This window comes from Diaphorina citri, unplaced genomic scaffold (assembly GCF_000475195.1).
Source record: "Diaphorina citri unplaced genomic scaffold, Diaci psyllid genome assembly version 1.1 scaffold3559, whole genome shotgun sequence".
NCBI classification, from domain to species: Eukaryota; Metazoa; Arthropoda; class Insecta; order Hemiptera; family Psyllidae; genus Diaphorina; species Diaphorina citri.
The window spans coordinates 6,541-16,874 of record NW_007380959.1 but is presented as its reverse complement, the minus strand read 5'-3'; the positions used below and the strand labels follow the sequence as shown (position 1 = coordinate 16,874).

Below are 10,334 nucleotides of genomic sequence, written 5' to 3'. Positions count from 1 at the left end.
TTCTAGGTCTATAATACAATCTACATAATGGAGTTTGTAAGGTTGTGAGACAAAGAAAGTGGGAGGGAGGGAAGGAGAGAGAGAGAGAGAGAGAGAGAGAGAGAGAAAGAGAGAGAGAAGAATTTTTGTGACAACCGAATATTAAATTTAAAATTCCTATAAAATAGATTAACTAATTAATTATTTATTGTCTAATACATTTAGGTACCTACTACCTACATAGGTAGCCAATTGGTTATCTTTATAAAGCAATCGATAATACGGCTATACCTAAGAAAATTTTGACCAAACAAATTTAAAGGGTTTCTTTTGAGCTAACCACCTGGCAACCTACGACTTACAGCTGGATTATTACTACTGAAAAAGCCACCTCCAAAGTCTGAACTTGAAGCTTGAGGGAAAAAGAGAAGGACAGAATGACAGATAAATGGAATATGAACACATTGGTGCGAGAGAGATGAAAGTAGGCGGTCCTATGAATTGTACAATTTGTAGGGTAAATCAGGGTTATGGGTCCAAGAATTTCAAGGAAATCGGTCCGGCCTTTTTCTTGTAAAGAGAGGCACAAAATCAGGTCTATCAGCGTAACAGACAGACATACAGGCACAGACGGAAATTTTCCACAGTCGAAATTTTCCTGTCTGATTGAGAATTCAAGTGACCGGCAATTTTTCCCAATACACCTACCTAGTAGTACCTACTTTAGTGGTACTATAAATTTTGAAGACAGTTCCTATGAGCTAAGTGGCAGAGTCCAAATAATAACGAACGATAAAATTAGGACAGGAGGAGGAGAGGGGAGGGGAGGAGTAGAAGGTGGAGAGGGATGAAAAAGAGGGGAGGGAAAAAAGGGAAGGTTCCTGAATTCCCCGAAGCTTTTTCAAAACTTTAAACAAAAATACAAAATTCAAAAGAAGGAGAAAAAAAGTGGAAACTTTTCCTGAATGCCCTTTTTCTTTCGGGTCCTAGGGGATCTTACACATGGATTTTTATTTTCCACTTTTAATATTGGATGAAAATCTGATAAAATAAGAGCAATCCCCCCTCGCCCCCCTGGACGATATTTAGTTCCCCCACCCTACTTGCGAGTTATGAAAGGAGAGGGATTTCATTTCCTAGGTACCTATTACCTATTGGTGCCCTATTTCCTGTTCATAGGAGCGGTGACCCTATTTTCCAATTATTAGGAAATTCAGAGGGGGGAGAGGGGGAGATGGGGCGGGCGCCCTATTTTTCAAATTATGAGGAAATGCGGGGGGGGGGGGGGGAGAGGGGGAGAAAAAATCGAATCATCAAAATAAGAGGAAATATTTTTTGATGACGAATGTAGTTTTGTTACGTTTTCTGTACCGGTCGGTAATGAGTAGAGGGAGAGAGAGAGAGACCAAAAATAAAGTGAACCATATATGTAGGATTTTTTTCTGCTACCACCTACCACACTCACAATAAGTCAATACCTATTTCAGCAAACTGTAGGTAGTCATTTTTTTTCTTTTGTTTTTTAGGTTTGAAAAGCCCTAAAAGTGTATCAAAATAAATTATTACCTATGCCTACCTGGGAAAAACCTGAAAGAATATATTCTCTCTTCTCTCATTCCCAAGATATGTAAGAAGGACTGTCGGAATGTTGGTGATGATTTGAACAAATGAACCGATACCTCACAAAGGGGTCAAGATTGCAAGATACCTACCTAGCTTACAAACGGAAAACGTAATGAAATAGGTAACTGTATGATACTAAACAACAATATAAATAATCATAAAAATAAACACAAAAAAACCGCAATGTTGCCAAAATTCAAAATGTCTTGATTTTGTTTGCCCTAATATTTTCTCTCCCCTCAGGAAGTTAAAGATAATCTCCAAACCAAGTTCAGACTACGGAATGGCGGATTTAATATTTTTCCTAATTAATTTTCCCCAAGTGTGCTGGCATAATTTAAAACTCATCATAGGTACAATGCCTTGTTTGCGTTGGAACTCCAGCCACTGAGGTTTTGCTTTGTTTTCGCCGTATCTTGAAAATATTAAGCCAACTCGGTGCTTCCTCTAATAGAGGTTAAGCCAGCTTTTTATTTGTTTATAATAAATAATAATATTGACTTTGTTTATAGATAATAAAAGGTATTGTGTTTATAGGTAGTATTAATTTTTATTTAATTTCCATTTCATCTTTTTTCAATGTCTGTCGTTAAAATCTATTAAATAGACTAGTAAATATTCTAAATCAGAAGAGAGAGAAATGTGCTGTACAGAAGGTAGAAAATGAGAAATTTGAAAGTCAGAGGATTTGGAGAGAGAGAAAAAACGAAAAGGAAAGAGAGAGAAGAAAGAAAGAGAGAGAGAGAGAGAGAGAGAGAGAGAAGAGAGAGAGAGAGAGAGAGAGTAGGTGGGTAATTTATGTTTTCCTGGTTTTCCAGATTTTTTATAATCGTTAACGACATTTTTATTATAAAAATGAAAAAATTGTAAACAATGAATTATATGAAGACTTTTTTCTACAAAATAATAAATTATACTATAAATATTTATACTGAAATCGGTTTCTCACAATGCTTAACTCCAAACACAAAAAGCCCACTCCGAGGCTTAGGTGTAGGGGCAAACAGCCCTAAAGGATGGGTTAAGCTACTACGAATCTAGAAAAAAGGCCTCTGTGGGTCCCCCTCTACAGATGAGACCCGAAAAACTAGCAAATTCCTCTTGTGTTTTGTGTTGAACATGAGATTCGAACTGCAGACCTCTTGGGTCCTACTTGTCAACAACTGAGAAAGAAGGATGCGAAGAAGAAAGAAAGGAGGAGGAAGAAGACGAAGAGGAAAAGAGGGAGAGAGAGAACAGGAAAGAACTCCACTTTGAACTGTAACAAAATATAAAAGCCTACCTATCAGAAGGAGAGAGAAAGAGAGAGGGGGGGGCGATAGAGGAAGGCTATAAAGTTGAATAATTTCTATTCACACAAAAGAAAGAGAGAGACAGAGAAAGAAGGAGAAGAAGTTAGAGAGAGAGAGGGAGAGAGAGAGAGAGAAATTTCCTGTTACAATTTCTTACATGAGAAGAACGTAACATCCTGATGCCTACACATGTAAGTACATACCTACTCTCTCTCTCTCTCTCATACATATAAGTGAAGAAAAGTAAATTTGAAGATGTGGAACTTTTTCAGGGAATCGTAAGAATTTTATAACTTTTAAATTCTGGAATTCACAAATCTCAAAGAATTTATCTTGGTTCCTAAGATACATATGTAACAACTAAAATGCAGAATCAGCAATAGCTGAATACCTTTAACCACTTTGTCTGACCCCAATACATTATACGTTAGGACCATAACTGTGAATCATACGGCTCTTTTTAGTTCACTTATCATATAATAAAGAAAGTATTCTATAGGTCACTGAACTTGTAGTACTGAAACACCCTGTACACATACACCCTCTAATACGAACTAATACGTCCTCTATAAATATATGACACACAGTATTAACCCTAGCCCGTTTCAATATGAATCAAAATTATTTCCTGTCCTTTTCACTTCCTCTCTTCTTTTTCTCCTCCTCCTCCTCCTCCTTCCCCTATTCCTCCTCCTCCTCCCACCCTTCCCTTCTTCTCTTCTTTCACTAACCTTCTCCTCCCTCGTTTCAACTTTCAGTATCCATTTCCTCTTCTCCTATTCTTCTTAATTTCCCTCCCCTCCTTCTTCGTCTCCCTCTCCCTTCTTCTCTTCTTTTAGTATCATTTTCCCTCTCCCCTCCTCTTCCTCCTCCTCCTCCTCCTCCTCGTATTCCCATGTTCCTGTTCTCCCAACACGAAGCATCCCTTGTCCCTTTGCATTTATGTTTCAATTATTTTTCCAATCATAATCTCTTTCCTCCTTTTTTTCTTCCCTCTTCCCCCTCTACTTCTCTTTACCTTATCCTTTCTCGTCTTCTCTCTCCCTTCTCCTTCGTTTCCCTCTCTCCTTCTCTTCCTTTCTCTTCCTCTCTTTTACTTCTCTACTCTTCCTCTTTCCTTCGCGTTCTTTCTCTCTCTCTCTCTCTCATCCTAATGTCCGAATGTGAGGGATAAAGAGGGACACAGAGGCGGAAAAGGGTTGAGGCAATCAACTTGGCATAAAAGTTATAATCCAATTAGAAAATAATATAAAATGCAAATGGATGAGCAGAGTAGGGACTGGAAGGGTTGAGGAATGATAAAAACAAACATTATAATATTATATCAGACTTTTCGGCATGGACTAGGGGCTAACGACTAGGGGAACTAGGGGCTAAGGACTAGGGGAACTAGGGGCTAAGGACTAGGGGAACTGTGGGGGCTAGACCAGGCATGTCAAACCAAAGAGGTGTCAAAATTAATAATCATATGACAGATTTTATAGGTTTGGAGGGAATTTAAATTAAGACTGATCACATGGCGTGAACAACCTACATAGGTAGCCAATTGGTTATCTTTATAAAGCAATCGATAATACGGCTATACCTAAGAAAATTTTGACCAAACAAATTTTATTGGGTTTCTTTTGAGCTAACCACCTGGCTACCTGTTCATTGAACAGTGTTCAACCTACGACTTACAGCTGGATTATTACTACAGGAAAAGCCACCTCCAAAGAATAAAATTACTTCTTCCTACGCAAGAAGTATACGAAATAAGTTTGAGCGGATTATGACAAAAAGTTGTGGAGTTAAAGCGAAGACTTTAAGTTTTAAACGGAGGTGGAAGTACAATAAGTTCATGACAGGGTGACCCAAAACTTGAAGCTTTTAACAAATAGCATCAGAATTGGTCGCTCTAATCCAATAACTAATAGCTGTTTGTATATTTCTACAATTAAATCTTACCCTGTTTGTTATTATTATTATTTTTTTCAACATCTGAGAATGTTCAAAGAATGTTCGGGCCTAGTATCTGAAAATACCTAGGGTTACTAATGACATGAGATCGTAGACCCAGATATTAAGGAAACACATACTAACCCTCAGGTCTACAGTCTGCTGAAAGGATTTGGACGTTTGCGCATGCGCAGATCCATAAAAATCGTTCAATAGCGGATCGACATGGATTTTATCCTAAGCAGATTAGGTTTGTTCTCGGAACGGCTGGCTTTGTCCTATCCTGACTTCCTTTTCTCATTGCTGTCGACTTTGGCAGTTACAGTTCCCTTTATCTTTATTTTTTCCAAGGTTTGACAGAAGGAACTGTAAATGCTACGGTCTTATCGTCCCGAAAACAAAGAGAAGGAGGACAGGATAGGAGAAAGCCGGCCGTTCCGAGAACGAACCTTATCTGTTTAGGATCAAATCCACCCCGGGCTGGAATCAAACCAGCGAACTAGCGCTTACGAGACAGACGCTCTAGTTTGCTAACCAGGCTGGATTTTCATTCTTATTTTTTCCTCGGCACGGCTCGGCGTTGCTTTTGTACCTACAGAAAATGTTTTTCGCATTTCTCGTTTCGAACAAAAGGTTCGTAGACGAGAAAATTATTCTGACGATAATTTAATTAATTCGAATTCAAATAATATTATTTTACAAATTTTAAATAAGAGAGAGAGAGAACGGATATGGAAAAGAGTGAGAGAGAGAAAAAGGTGATGTTTTCATTACAAAAGTCAGTACCTTACCTATCTAATGTTAATGTAGATTTCTCTCTCCTCCTCCTCCTCCTCTTCTCACGAAAAACCTTAGCAGAAGTAAATAATGTAAAAACGAATCTATTCAACATAATACAGAAGTAAGGAGAACGTATAATGTTTTCTAAGTCTCTGGCGAGAAGAACAGGAAGCAATGTCAGAAAGTTTTACAAGAATTCCGTCATTAGATATATTATGTAGAATGTATGTATATTTATGTAAAATACATACCTCTTATATATGTTTATCATTATGTAAAAAAGGAAGATAGAGTGGTCAGCAAGTTTGGAAACAGGCGGAGAGAGATTTTTCTGGTGTTTTAAAATTAGACGCTCCACTCTTTTATACCCATACTGTACCTGATATGTACTTATTTTGGCTTAAGTAAATCTCTTTTTAAACAAAACTGAACAACTCTAAAATCAGCTTTTTCTAGACGTTTTTAAAATCAGACGTTCCACAACTTTACATCTAACCTGTAGTTAAGGTAATCTGTATTGTAGTAACCAAAAGGAAATGTACTTTGCATAAGAAAAGACAGAAATAATGTAGATTTCCGACTTTTTGTATGAGGGAGAAGGAATTTTGAAAAGAATATCATCCTTCTTAGCCCTTTGAATATTTGAATACCAGAGGATACCATGATTGTTAACCCTTTGAATACAGGATGAGAGCTTGTCAGTGCCATTCCCAAGTTATAGGGTTCAACAAAAGATTTAACCGGTTTAGGTGTAGGTATTATTTTCCTTTCTTGAAACTGGATCACTGGAAAATTCAGTTCCCATTTCAGCAGTGGTCAGTTTCCCCAAAGCAAAGGAAAATACACCTTTTCATACCTAGGTGTACCTACTAGTGGTTCAGTAAGTAGAAATCACTCAAAAGAGGTTCCGCCTTATACCATCAGGTAGTTGTTTAATGATCAAAAACACTCACTTAGAAAAAAGGCCCCGTCTCGCTGGAGGACGTAAAACTGAGACAAAACCAGCCCTCTCAAGCCACAGACAATAACACTGGCTCTCCTGAGGGTACCTCAATCCTTAACAGTGCCGTGGTAGTAGCAGTGCTCGATATCCTGCAAATCAAAAACGGGCATTTAAGAGCGGGGATTTCCAAACTGGGGCTGGGAGGTGTAAAGGCATTTCAGGTGGGATTGAGCGCAGCCTCTCAAAAGAGGGTAGGTATCTAGTGTTTCTACCTAGTGGAGGGTAGGTACCTAGTGTTTCTATAAGGTTAGGGAAAATTTATGATTTCTTAGACACTGTGAACTGTCGTCGCTCAAAAATTGATAGCGAAATGTCACCCGAACATACCTATGGTTAGGGAAAATTTATGATTTCTTAGACACTGTGAACTGTCGTCGCTCAAAAATTGATAGCGAAATGTCACCCGAACAAATCAGATCACACTTTATTGTTTCAGATTATCCTACAGAAATAACCACCCTCCTCTGAAGAATCCGAATTCTTTTTCTTCTTTTTCTTTGCTTTCGACTTCTTCTTCGCTTTTGCTTTCTTTTCCTCTGTCATCGGTTCTTCAGCATTAGGTTGAGCAGAAACAGTGGGGAGGATAGCAAAGGAATGTACTGATATTTGAGGTTCCAGAAGGTCCCTCACAATGTCCCCTGATCCCACTTTCAGCTTCTTCTGCTCTTGACTTTGGGGATGAAAGTTGTCTGCCATGTTCTCGTCTAATTTCCTTTTTTGAGAAACAGATTGAAGTTCGCTGGTGGACGCACTTTTGGATGGATGGCTACATGACGATGGATGATATGTCATAATATTGTTCTCATCCAGTGATTTTCTCTTCTGACATTCACCTGGAATGTTTCTCGTGGATGTCATTCTTCTTAGATGATCGCCCGTTTTGTCTTTTATCATTGGCATCTCTGGAATTTTAGGAGTCTGAAGAAAAGTTCTAGGTCTATAATACAATCTACATAATGGAGTTTGTAAGGTTGTGAGACAAAGAAAGTGGGAGGGAGGGAAGGAGAAAGAGAGAGAGAGAGAGAGAGAGAGAAGAATTTTTTGTGACAACCGAACATTAAATTTAAAATTCCTATAAAATAGATTAACTAATTAATTATTTATTTATTGTCTAATACATCTAGGTACCTACTCTAACGCGGGTAACTTTACCTTGACCTCTGTGCTGGTGCTAGCAGCATTGGCGCTCTCTGATTTGTGCTGACACGCGTCCTCATATTTGGACTTTATATAACTATGCAAAGTTAGGAAAGATTCTACCATTTTAAAGTTAGGCGAATAATCTGGATTGAGCTGAATTTCCAACATGTTGATTGTATCAACTACCTCTATGAACGAGTCCTGAATAGCATCAAGACATTTTACTTTACGTTTCAAGCTTCTGAACGTCGAAGAGTCTGCTGAAGTAACGTTTTTAGCAAGATCATAACATTCTTGAAGAACAACGAAGAGAGAATCTCTCTTTGCAATGTGAACTTTGAGTTCCGCTTGTTTACCGGCCATTTTGTAATGGCGTAACGTGGCTTTGTTACAAGGTACAAAGGGAGGCACTAGGAGGGCATAAAATAGCCCAAAGTGAAGGAAAATCAGATAAAAAATGGTAATTTGCATTAACAATTTTAAGAACAAAATGGAGTGAAAGGCATTTTACCTAAAATATTTCAAATAAGCAATGATAAAGTCACTTAAACTAAACAAGGGGCATGGACAAAGCATGGTAGACAAGTCGCATGATTCTCAAACAAATCAGTAGATACCTACGTAGAATGATTGAAAGTGCACCAAAAATGAAATTTAAATACGAAATGTTTCAAAATGTAAATGAAACAAGAGCTACTACGAAAGGAAATATCGAAAATCCGGCCCGAAGGACCATGAAGATTTGTAGCGAGGGCTTCGGCTGAGTTTCCTCGCTACGCGAGAGGGTGTAAATTTGAAAGTTTTAAGACGAAACGAAAGCCGCTGGTTCTTTTACTACTACGAAAATGAGAATTTTTTTTTTTTTTTTTGGATTTTTTCTGTAAGCCCCCTAAAAAAAAAAAAAAAAAAAAAAAAAAAAAAAAACAGAAGAAACACATAAAGAACTTACTTGTAACCCTGTGGTGATCTGTTCTGCACCGTTTGGTAAAAACAATTTCTGTCTAATGTTTGGTGCTAACAATTGTCTGAAACAGAAGAGGCATGTGGTTAGTGAAATAGAAGGGGCATGTGGTTAGGGGAATAGAAGAGGCATGTGGTTGGTGAAATTGAAGAGGCATGTGGTTAGTGGAATAGAAAGGACATGTGGTTAGTGAAACCCCACAAAAACACAAATGTAAAAAAAGGCCAAGTTCCTATCCAAAAATGTCGGCCCTTAAAAGTGGTGAGATCAGAAAATTAAGGCCAAGTCTGCATTCCCAATTTTTCGTGTCTGTGAAAATGCTGGATCTCAATTCCTTCAACCTTCTCTCAATTTCAACTTGGCAATGTTTTTGGTGTCTGTGAAAATGCTGGATCTCAATTCCTTCAACCTTCTCTCAATTTCAACTTGGCAATGTTTTTCTTTCTCAAATTAATACCTAACGGTACCTATTATTAGCATGAAAATAAAAGGAAACACCACATTTGTGTTTTTGTGGGGGATCTCAATCCTTTTTTCTAAGTGTCTCCTTATTACCTAGCTATTTGCGAGCTTTTGGAAATTTTCCGTGAGTTGTTGTTGATGTTTTTGTTGTAGTTGTTGTTGGTGTTGGTGTTTGTTGTTGTTGTTTTTGTTGTTGTTGTTGTTGTTGTTGTTGTTGTTGTTGTTGTTGTTGTTGTTGTTGTTGTTGTTGGTGTTGGAGTTGGTGTAATTGTTGTTGGTGAAATATCTTTTTGATACCTAACTAAGACTTTAGTAGTTTAATTAATACCTAAATACGGTACCTATTATTAACATGAAAATAAAAGGAAACACATTTTCACATTTGTGTTTTTGTGGGGGATCTCAATCTTTTTTTCCCACTATTTACACATTAGTAGGTACAGATCTCCTTATTACCTAGCTATTTTCGACCTTTTGAAAATTTTCCGTGAGTTGTTGTTGATGTTATTAATACCTAAATACGGTACCTATTATTAACATGAAAATAAAAGGAAACACATTTTCACATTTGTGTTTTTGTGGGGGATCTCAATCCTTTTTTCTAAGTGTGTATTTACACATTAGTAGGTACAGATCTCCTTATTACCTAGCTATTTGCGAGCTTTTGAAAATTTTCCGTGAGTTGTTGTTGATGTTTTTGTTGTAGTTGTTGTTGTTGTTGGTGTTATTGTTGTTGTTGTTGTTGTTGTTGTTGTTGTTGTTGTTGTTGTTGTTGTTGTTGTTGTTGTTGTTGTTGTTGTTGTTGTTGTTGGTGCTGCTGTTGTTGTTGTTGTTGTTGTTGTTGTTGTTGTTGTTGTTGTTGTTGTTGTTGTTGTTGGTGTTGGAGTTGGTGTAATTGTTGTTGGTGAAATATCTTTTTGATTGGTACCTAACTAAGACTTTAGTAGTTTTGTCATTAAAAAAGCGGTCGAAATAGTGTTAACTGTAAAAATAAAGCAAAATACCGCTAACCGTTGTTCCGATGTTCATTAAAATTTCTAATTGGGGGTTTTAGGTATGGTTTTTTTGGGGGGGGGGTCTACTCGCATAACTTTTTCCATATCTCCAACCGTTTTGTGAAAACCGGCAAAAAGCGGTTAATTCCGCCTGTTGGCGG

The 10,334-nt window shown here is 37.6% G+C and overlaps 1 protein-coding gene across 1 annotated transcript in view; it reads right to left on the bottom strand.

Moving 5' to 3' along the window:
• Window positions 1-6,662: 6,662 nt before the first annotated feature.
• The window catches only part of LOC113472001 (disintegrin and metalloproteinase domain-containing protein 11-like), a 7,510-nt gene continuing 3,838 nt past the window's right edge, over window positions 6,663-10,334 (bottom strand). Inside the window, exons 3-4 of the mRNA XM_026831527.1 lie at window positions 8,705-8,780; window positions 6,663-6,704 (exon numbers count right to left, since the gene is read on the bottom strand). Coding sequence (XP_026687328.1) covers window positions 6,663-6,704; window positions 8,705-8,780 — 118 coding nt within the window. The remainder of the gene's footprint in view (window positions 6,705-8,704; window positions 8,781-10,334) is intronic.